The sequence below is a fragment of the Nerophis ophidion genome, linkage group LG12 (genome assembly GCF_033978795.1).
Source record: "Nerophis ophidion isolate RoL-2023_Sa linkage group LG12, RoL_Noph_v1.0, whole genome shotgun sequence".
NCBI lineage: Eukaryota > Metazoa > Chordata > Actinopteri > Syngnathiformes > Syngnathidae > Nerophis > Nerophis ophidion.
Window position 1 is genome coordinate 48,937,362 of NC_084622.1, and position 20,668 is coordinate 48,958,029.

A 20,668-nucleotide genomic window follows, 5' to 3' on the forward strand; every position below is an offset into this window, starting at 1 on the left:
ATATAAGACGCACCCACCGAATAAAAATAAAATAAATGTTTCCACATATTAGCTGAACGTCCTTTTTGGGCGAAGTTGGGAGAGTGGCCCGTGCCAGCAATCTGAGGGTTACTGGTTCAATCCCCACCTTCTACCATCCTAATCACATCCGTTGTGTCCTTGAGCAAAACACTTCATCCTTGCTCCTGATGGGTCCGGGTTAGCGCCGTGCATGGCAGCTCCCGCCATCAGTGCGTGAATGTGTGTGTGAATGGGTGAATGTGGAAATAGAAAAGTTAGAAAAGAACCCATTCACCATTTATGTGGCCTGCTGAATTTTCGACAGAGCACACCTGTATCGACTGAAAACCACCTCTGCACCAACTGTCAGGGCCAGGCAAATTCAAGAATATTAACGAGGAAGAGCACAGGTGGCGTGCAGCCTGAGGTCACGCCAGCGTGTTCCCACGGTTACCTTGAGCGAGGCGCGAGACGTGGGCATTATGTGGATGCCAGCGCGACCCCCCCCCCCCCCCACACCCCCCCGGCCCCCTGCAGTGCGCCATCCTGGCTCTGCCAGTGATCCCCTGCCAAAAAAAAAAACAAGTCATCCTTTCCTTTCAAAGCCCTCACTGCAGCTTGTTCACGGCGTACAAATGCAGAGGAAACACCGTCTCCCGCAGCGGGGGCCGCCGGCAGCCACAAAAGGGATGTTGAACTTTTTCTTTGTGCTATGGCGGCTCAGGGAGTGGTTGGGGGAGGTGGGGGCGATGCAAATAAGGTTGGGCTGCAGATCAAAAGGACCTCCACTTCTGGTCGTCCTCCTCTCTCTGTTTCCGCCATCTTTTATTTTTCCGGTCCCTGCGCGGAATTTGTGCCACCGCGGGTGTGCGCTCATCTTCTGACGGGCAAGGCGTGAACGGAGCTCTTAGACGTCCGTGTGTAACGGAGAAGAGAATGCTAATGGTTCTTGGCAGGGCAATGGTCCCCAGCTGACATGCTGCTGGTGTGGAGAATAAAACACAGTTGCAGATGTCTTTACCACAGTACCCCCTGCTGGTGGAAGTAGAGCTTCACAACATTCCATAAGTGATGAGGGACAGTGGGTTGTGTTTGAACAGGACCGGCCCTAACCAATCTGTAGCCCTAACCCCGCTAGCACCAACACCCCCCCCCTCCCCCCTTTCTCCGTGCGCCGGTTGCGGTGGGCGGGGATGGGGGCGCGTGTATAATATAGCCAAGTGTCATGGATGCATTGGAATTCTGGGTAATTCTTATGTTGCGTTTATAATGTTCTCCAGAAATGTGTTTGGTGTGGGTTCACAGAGTGTGGCGCATATTACTACGAGTATTAAAGTTGTTTATATCACAGCCATCGGTGTAAAAGGTATGGCTGTTGACCAAGTATGCATTGCAATCTCGTATGAGAAAACAACTTGTCTTTAACACTCTTACTAATATGCGCCACACTCTGTGAACCCACACCAAACACATTTCTGAAGAACACTGGCTCTGTAACACCATTATCTTATTTATATTATAATGCCCTAATACCCTACTGTGCAATACTACCCTTCGTGTGCAATACGTCCGTCACTGATTGTTATTTATTACTTCGGTACTCCTGTCTTGCTCTGTATATTGTACAGTATTTGTATTTTTTACTTTATATTGTACAGAATTGCTTATTATTTTTATTGGATAGTAGTCTGTTTATTTCAATTGTTAGTTTTTCCTTTTTACCTCTTATGTCATTTATTTCACCCCATATTTGTTCCCACTACCGCACCTTAAATTGGAGTCTTTAATCTCGTTATATGCAAACATAATGACAATAAAGTTAATTCTATTCCATTCTATTCTATTCTATTCTATTCTATTCTATTCTATTCTAACATATAAACTCAACATAAGAATTACCCAGAATTCCAATGCATCCATGACTCTTGGCTATATTATACACCCCGCTAGCACCAACCCGTCAAGAGTGACATTTCCCCTGTCGTCATTTCCAAAATGGTGGGGGAGTTTTTATTTTTGCTTTTACTATGTGTAAACCAGGGGTCTTGTTACACAGCCATACAGATCAGACTGATGGTTGTGATATAAAACAACTTGTCTTTAACACTCTTACTAATATGCGCCACACTCTGTGAACCCACACCAAATACATTTCTGGAGAACATTGGCTCTGTAACACATTATAAACGCAACATAAGAATTACCCAGAATTCCAATGCATCCATGATCTTGGCTATATTATACACCCCACTAGCACCAACCCCCCATGGGCCAGTTGCGGTGGGCGGGGTTGGGGGCGCGTGTATAATATAGCCAAGAGTCATGGATGCATTGGAATTCTGGGTAATTCTTTCAGAATGAGAATTTTAAAGAAAAAATACAACCTTAAAAATTATTTTAGGATTTTTAAACACATATACCTTTTTACCTTTTAAATTCCTTCCTCTTATTTCCTGACAATTTAAATCAATGTTCAAGTATTTGTTTTTTTTGTAAAGAATAATAAATACATTTTAATTTAATTCTTCATTGTAACTCCTGTTTTTTCGACGAAAAATATTTGTAAACTTATTATGATTAAAAATTAAAAAAAAATATTCTGGCAAATCCAGAAAATCTGTAGAATCAAATTTAAATCTTATTTCAAAGTCTTTTGATTTTTTTTACATTTTTTGTTCTGGAAAATCTAGAAGAAATAATGATTTGTCTTTGTTAGAAATATAGCTTGGTCCAATTTGTTATATATTCTCACAAAGTGCAGATTGGATTTTAACCTATTTAAAACATGTCATAAGAATTCTAAAATTAATCTTAATCATGAAAAATTAATAATGATGTTCCATAAATTATTTTTTTAATTTTTTCAAAAAGATTCGAATTAGCCAGTTTTTTTTCTTCATTTTTTTCGGTTGAATTTTGAATTTTAAAGAGTCGAAATTGAAGATGAATTATGTTTCAAAATTTAATTTTCATTTTTTTCGTGTTTTCTCCTCTTTTAAACCGTTCAATTAAGTATTTTTTTCCATCATTTATTCTCTACAAAAATCCTTCCGTAAAAGGAAAAAAAATGTACGACGGAATTACAGATAGAAATACCCATTTATATATATATATATATTTATTAAAGGTAAATTGAGCAAGTTGGCTATTTCTGGCAATGTATTTAAGTGTGTATCAAACTGGTAGTCCTTTGAACCAAGAAGTAGCTCTTGGTTTCAAAAAGGTTGGTGACCCCTGTGCTAGAGAATGAAGAGAATTTAATAACGTCCGTAATAACATACATAGTGAAGGACGAATACTATTTGATTTCCTATCATGCAGCTCATTTTTCTTTGACACTTAAATTGTCTCCGACAATCTTGCACTTTCTGTTTTGGAAATGACATGAATGTTTGTGCAGTTGCTTAATAACTGTTTAACCTTCCTCTTGTGTTAGCTTTTTGTTACCATCTCTTATGTTAACGGGTCGGTTTTGACCCATGTCTTAAATCAGCTGTAAAATACATTAAAAACAATTATCTATCATCCAATTTGTTTCTCATCTCTTGGTTATCTCGTTAGGCTTCCTTATCCTTGAAAACATTGGTTTTAATATTTTTGGTTTGGGCCATTGGGCCTTTTTTTGTCGATTTCAATTTTAAAAAATGGTAAAACGAACCTCAAGAGAATCATAAAAATAAAAAAAAGGTTGTTGTGTTACCTACTATTACCAAGGGGTATTAGAACACATCTCTTAAATAAATGTGTTTTATTTATTTTTTAATTTTAAGAATTTTAACTATAGTAACATCTATGGTGTTACGGGTCAATTTCGACCCATATATATTTACTTCAAGAAAAAGGCTAAAAAGTATTTTTTTCAGCAACAGAAATCCAACATCAAACAAACAACAACCAACAACCAATCAAGCAAATGAAACCAAGAGAAATAGATTACTAGTTCCGAAACTAATAAAAAAACAAAATCAGAGTGGCAAAAAGTGACACTTTTAGTGTCCGTCTTTTGTTTGTTTTTGTACAGGATAACAAGGTAAAATGAGAATCCACTAAAGCTCACATGATTGGGAGAGGAGCTGGCTGTCAGTGTGTTCAGTTTTGGCTCTTATCATTGCTTTATCATCTTATTTTTATAACTGGGTCGAAACCGACCCTAACAACACCAAGGGCATAATTTCTACCACAGCATTTTATAATTTAGTGAAAAAAATTAAAATGTTTTATTTTGTTGACAAAGAGGTTCCTGACAAAGTCAAAAAGCTTTGATGCAAAAAAATAAATGTATGTGGTGTTTTTATGCATTTAAAAACTAAAACGGGTCGGTGCCGACCCTAACACAAGACGAAGGTTAATAAATACACTTTTGGTCAATTGACTTAGTTGTGATTTCCCTATCTGCATGAAAGTTTTAAAATGAGCATATATTAATGCAGTATGAAGAAGAATATTTTAATTTATACACATAAAATAATCATACTGCTGTGATTATATGCATCAAGTGTTCATTCAAGGCTAAGGCAAAATATCGTAATATATATCGTATATCGCGATATGGCCTAAAAATATCGAAATATTAAAAAAAGGCCATATCCCCCAGCCCTAATTTATATGCAAATACAGAAAGGTAAATTACACTCACAATATGTGATTTATTTTGTTAAAAGCAAATGGGACTAAAAAGTATTCAATAACAACTTTATCAAATACTTTTTGGACCCATTTATCATGTCATAATATCATTATGATAACGTTTTTATGAAAGCGAATAACTCCCTTTTTTTTCCCTTTTACTCAAATGTGCAACATAAATCAACAACGACTAGAGCTGCACATATGAATTTAATTTTTTTTAAACGTATGTATGCCTCACCTGGTGTTTAGTTCACCGCACGTCACTGCGATGAATGCACCTGCCCGTACAATTACTTGTATTACTCTGCTTATTATAATATAACTACCTAAACAAACCATACCCAGAGGTGGGTAGTAACGCGCTACATTTACTCCGTTACATCTACTTGAGTAACTTTTGGGATAAATTGTACTTCTACGAGTAGTTTTTATGCAACATACTTTTACTTTTACTTGAGTATATTTATAGAGAAGAAAAGCTACTTTTACTCCGCTCCATTTATTTACATTCAGCTCGCTATTCGCTACTTTTTTATCGATCTACTAATGTTTGTTTTGGTTTTTATTCAAAGTAGGATCTACGCATGCCTGCGTTTCACCAATCACATGCAGTCACTCGTGACGTTGGACCAATCAAACAGAGCCAGGCAGTCACTCGTAAAATCCCGACTTAAAAAAGTTGAAAAACTTATTCGGATGTTACCATTTAGTAGTCAATTGTACGGAATATGTACTATACTGTGTAATCTAATAATAAAAGTTTCAATCGATCAATCAAAAGTGTAAAGAAAAAAAGACACTTTTTATTTCAACCGGACATCCCGTCAAAAGCCTAAAGACTGATCGCACAGTTCCTGTCTTCACAATAAAAGTGCCGCACCATCGCGCCTGCGCTAACAAAATAAGAGTCTCCGAAAGCCAGCGCAAACAAGCTAGCTACGGAGTTTGCCGCCAATGTATTTCTTGTAAAGTGTATAAAAACGAATATGGAAGCTGGACAAATAAGATGCCAAAAAACAACAACTTTCATGTGGTATTAGACAGAAAAGAGGAACTTTTTTTCTCCTCCATTTGAAAATGTGGACGTCTGATTCCAATCAATGCAAGTCATTAGAATCAGGTAATACACCAACTTATATTTTTGTCTTCATGAAAGATAGGAATCTATATGTTAAACATGCATGTATATTCATTAAAACACCTTAACATGTCAACAAAAATGGCAATATAAGTAAATATAAATTATATACTGTATATATAAATGTATGTATATATATATATGTGATATGTGTGTGTGTATATATATGATATGTGTGTATGTATATGTATATATGAGGTAGATCACCTCGACTTGGTCATTTATCAAGTAAATGATTAACTTTAAAATCTTATTGGGGTGTTACCATTTAGTGGTCAATTGTACGGAATATGTACTGTACTGTGCAATCTACTAACACAAGTTTCAATCAATCAATCAATCATACAATCAATCAATCAATCAATCAATCAATGCCTACTGAGCCTATGGTGCTGTTAAGTTATTGTGGCTCAATATGCCTTATTTTTTTATTTTATTTTAATGTACTATTATTTAATATATATTATTGTTTTAGTTGCTTAAGAGATTTTCCTGGCTCTGAATTTGCTCATTGCTATTTTTGTGTTCTTGTGCATTATTTGTTGCTGTAATCAGGTTACTCATCAGTTACTCAGTACTTGAGTAGTTTTTTCACGACATACTTTTTACTTTTACTCAAGTAAATATTTTGGTGACTACTCCTTACTTTTACTTGAGTAATATATCTCTAAAGTAACAGTACTCTTACTTGAGTACAATTTCTGGCTACTCTACCCACCTCTGGCCATACCATACCAACTTTATTTATAAAGGCCTTTAAAAACAACCAGTTAAAAAACAAAGGGCCGTACTCCACAAAAAAATACAGGCAAAGGACAGACTAAAATACAACATTTAAAATAGAGGTAAAATACACACACCATGTATATACATACATATATATATATATATATATATATATATATATATATATATATATATATATATATATATATATATATATATATATATACATTATATATATATATATACATATATATATATATATATATATACACTTGTAAAAGTCAAAAGTATACATACAGCAATGTTAATATTTGCTTACATGTCCCCTTGCCAAGTTTCACTGACCACTCCTCTTGACAAAATTGGTGCAGTTCAGCTAAATTTGTTGGTTTTCTGACATGGACTTGTTTCTTCAGCATTGTCCACATGTTTTTAAGTCAGGACTTTGGGAATACCATTCTAAAACCTTAATTCTAGCCTGATTTAGCCATTCCTTTACCACTTTTGACATGTGTTTGGGGTCATTGTCCGGTTGGAACACAAAACTGCGCCCAAGACCCAACCTTCGGGCTGATGATTTTAGGTTGTCCTGAAGAATTTGGAGGTAATCCTGCTTTTTCATTGTCCCATTTACTCTCTGTAAAGCACCAGTTCCATTGGCATCGGAACAAGCACAGAGCATAATACTAAAACCACCATGCTTGAAGGTAGGTGTGGTGTTCCTGGGATTAAAAGCCTCACTTTTTCTCCTCCAAATATATTGTTGGGTATTGTGGCCAAACAGCTAAATTGTTGTCTAATTCGACAATTCATGGACAAAGATAAGACCTACTGGAGGAAAGTTCTGTGGTCAGTATTTATACTTTTGACCCAGCAGATTTGGTCACATTTTCAGTAGACCCATAATAAATGCGTAAAAGAACTAAACTTCATGAATGTTTTTTGTGACCAACAAGTATGACCAGGACTGTATATATATATATATATATATATATATATATATATATATATATATATATATATATATATATATATATATATATATACACGTACACATACGCTTTTTAGCGCCACCCTAGCGGCTCCCTGACCTCTTTCAGAAATGTGTGAAAATGAAAACGAATCTATTTTTTGTTTTAATATATTTTCTGTAGCAGGACAAATATGACACAAACCTTCCTAATCGTTAGAAATCCCACTGTTTATGTTACACATGCTTCACTGGTGAGAGTATTTGGCAAACACTGTTGTATCCTACTAATTTCAGCGATCCTTGAACTCATCGTAGTTTTACATGTACAACTTTCTCCGATGCTGCAGAAGAAAGATGTGTTTTATGCCCACTCCTTCTTTGTCTCATTTTGTCCACCAAACATTGTATGCTGTGTGTGAATGCACAAAGGTGAGCTTTGTCGATCTTAGTGATATGCTGGAGTGTTTATCTGGCATATTTGGTCAATCCATGACTGCAAGCTAATCGATGCTAACATGCTATTTAGGCTAGCTGTATGTACATATTGCATCATTATGCCTCATTTGTAGCTATATTTAAGCTCATTTAATTTAATTTGCTTATGTCCTCTGTGTATTTAACTTATACTGCATGTCTTATGACACATTATCTGTATGTAATATAGGCTGCGTTTCTGATAGTTGTTTGTGTGCCACTTTGTTCCAGACCACAGCAAACGTTACCAAGCTTGCAAGGGTTGGAATAAATCCATTAGAAGAAGACAGCATGCTGTTTCCTTTAACATGGACACACAAATCTATACCTTTGGCCATTCTCAGCCAATAATTTCCAGAAGTTATCTCATCCTGTGAGAATCCTTTACTAATGATAGAATAAAAATTAAAATACAATATTTCTGTCAACGAACATTTGCGTCAGCCTTTGCTAGTAGGCTAATATAGCTATTATAGACAATTTCATCATGTGTTGCCTTCATTACAACACTTATATAAGACTTTAATTTTTTTTTCAGCTCCAGCCATTTTTTTTTTTTTTTGTATTTTGGTCCAATATGGCTCTTTCAACATCTTGGGTTGGCGACCCCTGCTATACAGTATTGTAGTATGACATAGAAGATGTCTATCGTTCGATATAATTCCCCTATTGTTTATATCGTAATGTTAACATCTTGGCTGTGTCACGCCAAATTTCTTTCCCCCTACAAAATCTTCCCCCCGGAAGACATTTGGCGTGACAGCCCCTCTAATTCCTGAATGACCTCAATGAGGGTGGAAGGACCTTAAAGCAGCCCACACAGCTGCCTGTTTTAAAAGCATTATAATTGGCTGATTGTCATTGGTGAAAAATAACGGTGAGGAAAAAAACCTTTCAAGCTAATTTTGCAGCTATAACCCCTAAGAGTCATATAACTTGGTATTATCACGACCTCATTGGAGTCCTTCAGGCATTAGAGGGGCTGCCACGCCAAATGTCTTCCGGGCGGAAGGTTTTTGTAGGGGGGAAGAAATTTGGCGTGACAGATGCAGCTAATGTAATCTGAGAAACGCTAATGTTTTGCGGTAGCATTTTTATGTAATTTTAAAGAACTGAATGGCAAAACCTTGCAGAAGCATGGATGTCAACACTGTAGAGACATGTGGCACAATGGAAGCTAAATCAACAAAACCCTACGAGAAGTTAGTGACAGAAAAAAACAAAAACTCATTTTAAAGAAATCAGAAACCGACTGACGACAGTACTCTGCAAATGTATTGTATCACTTAGAGACACGGCATGAAGAACCGTACAGGAGGAATGTTAAAATGCGACACAATACCAACGTTAGCTCCGAACAACATAGTGATGAAAAGAAAAACACACTAAACAAGCCTGACCGGATTGTTGCTCAAAGACACCATTTATGACAAGCAGACACTGAGAAATTACTGAAGCCATCTCTAAATGTATGTGTGTAGACATGACACTAAATACCCATCCATCCATCCATCTTCTTCCACTTATCCGAGGTCGGGTCGCGGGGGCAGCAGCCTAAGCAGGAAAGCCCAAACTTCCCTGTCCCCAGCCACTTCGTTTAGCTCTTCCCGGGGGATCCCGAGGCGTTCCAAGGCCAGTCTTCCCAACGTGTCCCGCGTCTTCCCCGTGGCCTCCTACCGGTTGGACGTGCCCTAAACACCTCCCTCGGGAGGCGTTCGGGTGGCATCCTGACCAGATACCCAAGCCACCTCACCTGGCTCCTCTTGATGTGGAAGAGCAGCGGTTTTACTTTGAGTTCCTCCCGGATGACAGAGCTTCTCACCCTATCTCTAAGGGAGAGCCCCGCCACACGGCGGAGGAAACTCATTTCGGCCGCTTGTACCCGTGATCTTATCCTTTCGGTCATGACCCAAAGCTCATGACCATAGGTGAGGATGGAAACGTAGATCGACCGGTAAATTGAGAGCTTTGCCTTCCGGCCCAGCTCCTTCTTCACCACAACGGATCGGTACAACGTCCGCATTACTGAAGACGCCGCACCGATCCGCCTGTCGATCTCACGATCAACTCTTCCCCCACTCGTGAACAAGACTCCTAGGTACTTGAACTCCTCCACTTGGGGCAGGGTCTCATCCCCAACCCGGAGATGGCCCCCCACCCTTTTCCGAGAGAGAACCATGGACTCGGATTTGGAGGTGCTGATTCTCATTCCGGCCGCTTACTACCACCTCACCGTGGTAGAGGAGTTTGCGTGTCCCAATGATCCTAGGAGCTATGTTGTCCGGGGGCTTTAAGCCCCCTGGTAGGGTCTCCCAAGGCAAACTGGTCCTAGGTGAGGGACCAGACAAAGAGCAGCTCGAAGACCTCTATGAAAAGTAAAAACAAAAGACCCAGATTTCCCTTGCCCGGACGCGGGTCACCGGGGCCCCCCTCTGGAACCAGGCCCGGAGGTGGGGCACGATGGCGAGCGCCATGGGGCCAAGCCGGGCACAGCCCAAAGAGGCAACGTGGGTCCCCCCCTCCAATGGGCTCACCACCCATAGCAGGGGCCATAGAGGTCGGATGCAATGTGAGCTGGGCGGCAGCCGAAGGCAGGGCACTTGGCGGTCCGATCCTCGGTTACATAAGCTCAATGATGACACTAAATACCCAACCCAAAACTAATGCAATTGGCACATTGTGTAAATCGTAAATAAAAACAGAATACAATGATTTGCAAATGCTTTTCAACTTTAACGATCCGGATGGTTCTTTTCCTCCCGGAGGACACGACGTCCACAATTACCAAAAATAATTTGAAATGTGGACTTGTCAGACCATAGGGCACTTTTCCACTTTGAATCAGTCCATCTTAGATGAGCTCGGGCCCGGCGAAGCTGGCAGAGTTTCTGGGTGTTGTTGATAAATGGCTTTCGCTTTGCGTAGTAGAGTTTTAACTTGCACTTACAGATGTAGCGACCAACTGTAGTTACTAACAGTGGTTTTCTGAAGTAAAGTGAAGTGAATTATATTTATATAGCGCTTTTCTCTAGTGGCTCAAAGTGTTTTAAATAGTGAAACCCAATATCTAAGTTACATTTAAACCAGGGTGGGTGGCACTGGGAGCAGGTGGGTAAAGTGTCTTGCCCAAGGACACAACGGCAGTGACTAGGATGGTGGAAGCAGGGATCAAATCTGGAACCCTCAAGTTGCTGGCACACCCGCTCTATTAACCGAGCTATACCGCCTTAAGTGTTCCTGAGGCCAAGCGGTGATATCCTTTACACACTGATGTCAATTTTTGATGCAGCATTGTCTGAGGGATCGAAGGTCCGTAATATCATGGCTTACGTGCAGTGATTTCTCCAGATTCTCTGAACCTTTTGAGGATTATATGGACCGTATATGTTGAAATCCCTAAATTCCTTGCAATAGCTTGTTAAGAAATATTGTTCTTAAACTGTTGGACAATTTGCTCACGCAGTTTTCACAAAGTGGTGACCCTCGCCTTATCCTTGTTTGTGAATGACTGAGCATTTAATTGAAGCTGCTTTAATACCCAATCATGGCAACCGCATGTTCGCAATTAGTCTGTTCACCTGTGGTATGTTCCAAATAAGTCTTTGATGAGCATTCCTCAACTTTCTCAGTCTTTTGTGCCACGTGTGTCAGCTTTTTTGAAACATGTTGCAGGCATCAATTTCTAAACAAGCTAATATTTGCAAATAAATTACAGCGTTTTCCAGTTTTAACGTTAAATATCAGTCTATTCAATTGAATATAAGTTGAAAATGGTTTGCAAATCATTGTATTCTGTTTTTATTTACCATTTAAACCAGACCTGGGCTAATTAAGGCCGAGGCGTTGAGATTTTCAACCTGCTCCGCCGGACATTGCCAAATATTTTTTTTCGATCTTTAAGATGGAAAGTGTAGCTGCCATTATGATGTGCGGTGATGTTTTTCTAACGACCGTAAGTCTTGAACTATACAAAGTATTTCACTGATTGGAATCTGCACTTATGGATGATATACCACTTACTATGGTAATCTAATTAGTTACTATGGTCATCTAATTAGTTACTATGGTCCTCTAATTAGTTACTATGGTAATGTAAGTCACAGCAGCTCAGACGAGGCACCTAACAGTGTGGGTGGGGAGCGTTTCCACGGACGCGGAAGGAGATTTTCACAACAAAGTTCTAAAGCTTAGTGATGCATCTGATATATCAGATTGTAGGTGGGTGTATTTTGTACCTTTCGCGTTCCAATTTAACTGTTTGTTGCATTTTTGTTGCGTTTCACTTGATTGTAATGTATGTCGATCGAAAGGGGGGGTGTGACTTTCATATGTTGTCAATATTCAGTGTTTTATCGTTCATAGAAAAATGTAAAATTCCATTGTTTTGTAAGGCGGTCTGTCATGACGTTTTTTTAGCATTCAATCAGACATTATTGTGAGGTTTTGTATTAGTGTTCAAAAAAATAGATATACCCCAGACACATTTTTTTTCTCTAAATGTGGCCCCCGAGTCAAAATAATTGCCCAGGCCTGATTTACACAATGTGCAAACTTCACTGGTTTTAGGGGTTGTATTTGTATTGTTTGTTTGTCTTCTTTTTATGCATGAAATGTGTTTTAACAAAATATAAGGAAATAAAATACTATATTGTGATATACTGTATGTATATCGTTAGCGAAATATTAAATTACCTATATCAGTATGTGTATTTTTTTACACAATTCCACTGCACTACAACACTATTTGTCATGTTTTGTGGTCATGTTCTGTTTTGTTTTGGATTAATTGGGCACACTTGTTTGTTTTGTCACCATGCCAACCCGTCAGTTTTCCCCTGTTATGTGTTCACGACTCACGGACCTGATTTGTCTGGACTCACGCACCTGTCATCACTACATCTATTTAAGCCTGTAGTTGCCAGGCAGTCAGTCTGGCAACATCACCCTCTACCACTCTCTACGCACCCTTGCTCCATGCTGATGATCCATGCTCTTTCTCGGTCACCGTAAGTGTTTTTGTTTTTGTTGTCTATAGTTCTGCCATTGTGATAGTTTTGTTTTTTTAGCCAAGATTTTGTACCTCCACTGAGAGCGCCTTTTGTTTATACCCTTTGTTTTAGTAATATTTTTGAGTAAAGATTAAATATGGCATTACCTTCACATGGTGTCCGATCCAGTCAATTTGCACCACGGGAAAACAAACCCCACCATAGTCCAAGTCATGACACTATTATGCTGAGCCTGCTGACGTACTGCATAACAGCGTGGTACGCCAGCTGCACTGAAGCAGACAAACAGGCGATTCAGAGGATCATAAAGTCCGCACAAAAAATCATCGGCTGTCCCCTGCCCTCCCTGAAGGATTTACACAACTCCCGTTGCCTCAACAGAACAAAAAACATTACCAAGGACACGACACACCCTGGCTTCCACCTGTTCGACTTTCTACCACCAGGCAGGCGCTACAGGTGCATCAGAGCCAGAACAAACAGGCTCAGAGACAGCTTTTTTCCCCAAAGCTGTCACCATGTTGAACTCTAACTTATGATAATGATAATTCGCCCCTATACAATATCATGCCCTAACACAATACTACCCTTCGAGTGCAATACTGATTGTTATTTATTACTTCGGTACTCTTGTCTTGTTCTGTATAATGTACAGTGTTTTGTATTTCTATAGTGTGTTGTATATTGTAAAGGATTGCTTATTATTTTTATTGGATAGTAGTCTGTTTATTTCAATTGTTAGTTTTTTCCTTTATTACCTCTTGTGTTATTTATTTCACCCCATATTTGTTCCCACTACCGCACCTTAAGTTGGAGTCTTTAATCTCGTTATATGCAAATATAATGGCAATAAAGTTCATTCTATTCTATTCTATTAAAGGGGAACATTATCACCAGACCTATGTAAGCGTCAATATATACCTTGATGGTGCAGAAAAAAGACCATATACCGAACTCTAAATGGGTGAATTTTGGCGAATTAAACGCTTTTCTGTTTATTGCTCTGGAGGCGATGACGTCAGAATGTGACGTCGCCGAGGTAATACAGCCGCCATTTTCATTTTGAACACATTGTAAACATTGGGTCTCAGCTCTGTTATTTTCCGTTTTTTCGACTATTTTTTGGAACCCTGGAGACATCATGCCTCGTCGGTGTGTTGTCGGAGGGTGTAACAACACTAACAGGGAGGGATTCAAGTTGCACCACTGGCCCGAAGATGCCAAAGTATCTGCCGCCAGACCCCCATTGAATGTGCCAAACTGTCTCCACATTTAACCGGCGATGACAGATATGGCACAGAGATGTATGGATATGCATTTGCAACGATAAAGTCAACGAAATCACAAAGGTGAGTTTTGTTGATGTTGACTGCCAGCTAATCGATGCTAACATGCTATGCTAATCGATGCTAACATGCTATTTACCGGCGGTGCTAAAGCAGACATGGCACAGAGATGTATGGATAACCTGCATATGCATTTGCAACGATAAAGTAAACGAAATCACAAAGGTGAGTTTTGTTGATGTTGACTGCCAGCTAATCGATGCTAACATGCTACGCTAATCCCTGCTAACATGCTATTTACCGGCGGTGCTAAAGAAGACATGGCACAGAGATGTATGGATAACCTGCAGATGCATTTGCAACGATAAAGTCAACGAAATCACAAAGGTGAGTTTTGTTGATCTTGACTGCCAGCTAATCGATGCTAACATGCTACGCTAATCCCTGCTAACATGCTATTTACCGGCGGTGCTAAAGAAGACATGGCACAGAGATGTATGGATAACCTGCAGATGCATTTGCAACGATAAAGTCAACGAAATCACAAAGGTGAGTTTTGTTGATGTTGATTGCCAGCTAATCGATGCTAACATGCTACGCTAATCTATGCTAACATGCTATTTACCGGCGGTGCTAAAGCAGACATGGCACAAAGATGTATGGATAACCTGCAGATGCATTTGCAACTATATTACGTTTCCTTCCACCCACATTTAATGCAAAAAAAACACTTACCAATCGAAGGATTTAAGTTGCTCCAGTGTCACGAGATGCGAAAGTCCTGATCGTTTGGTCCGCACATTTTACCGGCGATGCTAACGCAGCTATTCGGCCATGCTATGGCTATGAATAGCGTCAATAGCTATTTGCTCAATAGCTTCAGTTTCTTCTTCAATACTTTCATACTCCAACCATCTGTTTCAATACATGCGTAATCTGTTGAATCGCTTAAACCGCTGAAATCCGAGTCTGAATCCGAGCTAATGTCGCTATATCTTGCTGTGTATGACGTCACAGGGAAATGGATAGTCGCATCGCAAATAGCGAAAATCAAGCACTTTAAAGCTTTTTTTAAGGATATTCCGAGACCGGTAAAATTTTGAAAAAAAATTGCAAAAATACAACAAGCAACTGGGAACTGATTTTTATTCTTTTTAACCCTTTTGAAATTGTGATAATGTTCCCCTTTAAGAATTTAGCCATCTTTGTTTCTGGTTGTAAATAAATCGGGTCACCCTCGGAGGAGGAAATTAAATGGTGGATGTCAGGGCTTTGGTGTGACCTTTGACATCCAAAACTCACTTCTCTGGTATTGTGAGCAAAAGTATTCTGTCCAACATGTGCTGCATACGTCACACAGGACGCTGGTGCAAATGTGCCAGCTTGTGAGGGGCTATCACAGGTGTAACAGATGCGTGGCAGTGGAAAAAGTCCGCTATGCCAGCACGGGGTGTGAGGTTTACCACCTATGACTCAATTGTCGTAGGTTGGAAATGTTGTGAAAGACACAGGAAAATAAATCCAATTCAATAAATAAATGCCAAATTTGCAGCATCTTAGAGAAAGAGTATTAATCATCTCTTGTGGAAAGCCACAACTCTTAAGTGTTTTTTTCCTGGAGCTCCTTCTCATAAATGAATGCTCTATAAGACAGCGTCTCAGCAGATCTGCCAGCCGGCTGCTTTCTTCTCTCGGCCAATCAGAGACAACAAACAAGATGGGTCGCAATGTCACCAGGGGCAACCAGGCCTGAGACAGATGGACTGATTATACAAAGTGATCCCCTCGGCAGTAGAAAATCTCGACCTTAGCTTCTACCTGATGATGCTCATTGTTAGCAAGTCCCTCTTGTACCTTGACCTCATCAGTTTACTTGAACAAATATCCTCTCCATGACCCTGTGCAAGGCTCGGCCCGATTCGATGGCCTTTTTTTTTCCCCGCCAGATGACGGGACATCTCGCAAATGCATAAATGGATTCCTATCAGCAGTTTGACATAAAGGTATATGGTCTATTGCGGAGGGTAATCTGAGGGTATTTAGATGGAAATGTGTTAAAGAAAAAATCAGGATCATGGAGGAAATGTGTGTGCACAAGTTAATATGTCAGCATCCACCTTCCTTTTCACAAACCCCATTTCCATATGAGTTGGGAAATTGTGTTAGATGTAAATATAAACGGAATACAACCTTTTCAACCCATATTCAGTTGAATATGCTACAAAGACAACATATTTGATGTTCAAACTGATAAACGTTTTATTTTTATTTTTTTGCAGCAATAAATGCTGATAAAGTTGAGGAATGCTCATCAAACACTTATTTGGAACATCCCACAGGTGTGCAGGCTAAATGGGAACAGGTGGGTGCCATGATTGGGTATAAAAACAGCTTCCTAAAAAAATGCTCAGTCTTTCAGAAGAAAGGATGGGGCGAGGTACACCCCTTTGTCCACAACTGCGTGAGCCAATAGTCAAACAGTTTAAGAACAATGTTTCTCAAAGTGCAATTGCAAGAAATTTGGGGATTTCCACATCTACGGTCCATTATATCATCGAAAGGTTCAGAGAATCTGGAGAAATCACTCCACGTAAGCGGCATGGCCGGAAACCAAAATTGAATGACCGTAACCTTCGATCCCTCAGACAGTACTGTATCAAAAACAGACATCAATCTCTAAAGGATATCACCACACGGAATAGCTCGGTTGGTAGAGCGGCCGTGTCAGCAACTTGAGGGTTGCAGGTTCGATCCCTGCTTCCGCCATCCTAGTCAATGCCGTTGTGTCCTTGGGCAAGACACTTTACCCACCTGCTCCCAGTGCCACCCACACTGGTTTAATTGTAACTTAGATATTGGGTTTCACTGTGTAAAGCGCTTCGAGTCACTTGAGGAAAAAGCGCTATATAAATATAATTCACTTCACTTCACATGGGCTCAGGAACACTTCAGAAAACCGCTGTCACTAAATACAGTTTGTCGCTACATCTGTAAGTGCAAGTTGAAGCTCTACAATGCAAAGCGAAAGACATTTATCAAACAACATCCAGAAACGCCGTCGGCTTCTCTGGGCCCGAGATCATCTTTCATGGACTGATGCAAAGTGGAAAAGTGTTCTGTGGTCTGACGAGTCCACATTTCAAATAGTTTGTGGAAATATTCGACATTGTGTCATTTGGATCAAAGGGGAAGCGAACCATCTAGACTGTTATCGACGTAAAGTTCAAAAGCCAGCATCTGTGATGGTATGGGGGTGTATTAGTGCCCAAGGCATGGGTAGCTTACACATCTGTGAAGGCACCATTAATTGTGAAAGGTACATACAGGTTTTGGAACGACATATGCTGCCATTTAAGTGCCGTTTCTTTAATGAATCTTATTTCAGCAAGGTACTTTCCTGGCCCGCCTGCAGTCCAGACCTGTCTCCCATCGACAATGTGTGGCGCATTATGAAGCGTAAAATACGACAGCGGAGACCCCGGACTGTTGAACGACTGAAGCTCTTCATAAAACAAGAATGGAAAAGAATTCCACTTTCAAAGCTTCAACAATTAGTTTCTTCAGTTCCCAAACGTTAATTGAGTGTTATTAAAATAAAAGGTGATGTAACACAGTGGTGAACATGCCCTTTCCCAACTACTTTGGCACGTGTTGCAGCCAAAAACATTTAATAAGTTTGAACATCAAATATCTTGTCTTTGTAGTGCATTCAACTGAATATGGGTTGAAAATGATTTGCAAATCATTGTATTCCGTTTATATTTACATCTAACACAATTTCCCAACTCATATGAAAACAGGGTTTGGATTTAAGAGCTTTGGATGATCAATCAGACCACTATCAGCCGAGACGTTTGGATCAATCAGAAAAGGGTGGAACGCTGGAAAAGATAGAGGTCTGAGAGAGTCAGAGAGAGAGACGGTCTTACTCCATGTTCCCAGCCATCAGCAGGATGAGGTTGTAGATGTTGGAGAAGATGCAGAGGGAAAGGATGGTGCTGAAGAACATGGTCATCCAGGAGCCGTGATCCTCGCGGAACATTTTCAGACGCAGGTATCGACCTGAAGGGACACACACACACACAAGAGCGCCAACAAGAGCCTGTCAAGCGGTGAACATGCGCCATCATGGAGATGAACTAAATAAATTAGCCGCTCGGATCAATAGCGCCACAGTCTGTGGGACATGTGCCCTTTGGGATCCGAATGAAGATTAAGGACCACTTTAAGGTGCTGCTTCCCCAACCCGGGAGTGATTGTCTTTCAACATTTGAGGTGTCATCATTAATCCCAGCGGGAAAAACATCCACCTCACACTTAATTCGAACCATACCAGTTCTGCTCGATTAGAGGAGGCATTCAAACACCCGTGAACTGTGGCGTTTGTATATTCATTTGTTTTGCCTTGTGCAGCTCCTGCGTAGAAGCACATTATGTATAAACACAGTATCTCTCTGGCAGAGCAGGAGATTGATTCAGATGTCAGGCCTTCTGAGCTGAATACGAATCACGCAGTACGAGGCGACAGGGGATGACGCTTGGCTTGTTGCTAGATTACACTCAATCATTTCCAGCTCCTGATTACATCTGTAATTACAGTTTTTCTAGTCAAAATGAGATGGGGGGGGGGAGGCAATAACTTGGAACGTATTACAGAGAAACAGCAGGTAAATGCGTATGAATAATTCAGTTTACTCAGTGGCTGTTAGCCATTGATCTAAACCGACTTAGCGGCAGTCCCAATGCACCCCCTCGCCCTACAAGTTAAAAAAAAAAGTTAAAAGTACCAATGATTGTCACACACACACTAAGTGTGGTGAAATTATTCTCTGCATTTGACCCATCACCCTTGATCACCCCCTGGGAGGTGAGGGGAGCAGTGGGCAGCGGCGCATAGATGGCAGCATATGTTGTTCCAAAACCTGTATGTACTTTTCAGCATTAATGGTGCCTTCACAGATGTGTAAGTTACCCATGCCCTGGGCACTAATGGCCCCCGAAACCATCACAGATACTGGCTTTTGAACTTTGAGTCGATAACAGTCTGGATGGTTTGCTTCCCCTATGGTCAAATATTTCCCAAAATAATTTGAAATGTGGACTCATCAGACCACAAAACACTTTTCCACTTTGCATCAGTCCATCTTAGAAGATTTCAGGCCCAGAGAAGCCGGCGGCGTTTCTGGATGTTGTTGATAAATGACTTTCGCTTTGCATAGTAGAGCTTTAACTTGCACTTACAGGTGTAGCGACAAACTGTATTTCGTGACAGTGGTTTTCTGAAGTGTTCCTGAGCCCATGTGGTGATATCCTTAGGGCCATTAACTTTACATAAGTTAGTAATCAGCATTATAAATGAGAGAGGCTCTACTAAAATCAGCTTTTTATGATTTTACATATGGTGTATACAAAACCCTTTTCTATTTGAGTTGGGAAATTGTGTTGGAGGTAAATAAAAACAGAATTCAATGATTTGCAAATAATTTTCAACCCATATTCAATTGAATGCACTACAAAGACCAGATATTTGATGTTCAAATAATAATTAACTAATTTCATGGCTGCAACACGTGCCAAAGTAGTTGGGAAAGAGCATGTTCACCACTGTGTTACATCACCTTTTCTTTTAACAACACTCAATAAACGTTTGGGAACCGAGGAAACTAATTGTTGAAGCTTTGAAAGTGGAATTCTATCCCATTCTCTTGTTTTATGTAGAGTTTCAGTCGTGCAACAGTCCGGGGTCTCCGCTGTCGTATTTTACACTTCATAATGCACTCTTTTTTTATGAAGCCACGCTGTTGTAACACGTGCTGAATGTGGCTTTGCATTGTCTTGTTGAAATAAGCAGGGGCGTCAATGAAAAAGACGGCACATAGATGGCAGCATATGTTGTTCCAAAACCTGTATGTACCTTTCAGCATTAATGGTGCCTTCACAGATGTGTAAGTTGCCCATGCCTTGGGCACTAATGGCCCCCGAAACCATCACAGATACTGGCTTTTGAACTTTGAGTCGATAACAGTCTGGATGGTTTGCTTCCCCTACGGTCGAATATTTCCAAAAATAATTTGAAATGTGGACTCATCAGACCACAGAACACTTTTCCACTTTGCATCAGTCCATCTTAGAAGATTTCAGGCCCAGAGAAGCCGGCGGCGTTTCTGGATGTTGTTGATAAATAGCTTTCGCTTTGCATAGTAGAGCTTTAACTTGCACTTACAGGTGTAGCGACGAACTGTATTTAGTGACAGTGGTTTTCTGAAGTGTTCCTGAGCCCATGTGGTGATATCCTTTAGAGATTGATGTCGCTTTTTGATACACTGCCGTCTGAAGAATCGAAGGTCACGGTCATTCAATGTTGGTTTCCGGCTATGTCGCTTACGTGGAGTGATTTCTCCAGACTCTCTGAACCTTTTGATGATATTATGGA

The 20,668-nt window shown here is 40.0% G+C and overlaps 1 protein-coding gene across 1 annotated transcript in view; it reads right to left on the bottom strand.

The window, feature by feature from the left end:
- LOC133562843 (transmembrane protein 117-like) overlaps positions 1–20,668 on the bottom strand; it is a 156,829-nt gene that overhangs the window by 135,597 nt on the left and 564 nt on the right. Inside the window, 1 exon segment of the mRNA XM_061916650.1 lies at positions 18,165–18,297. Coding sequence (XP_061772634.1) covers positions 18,165–18,297 — 133 coding nt within the window.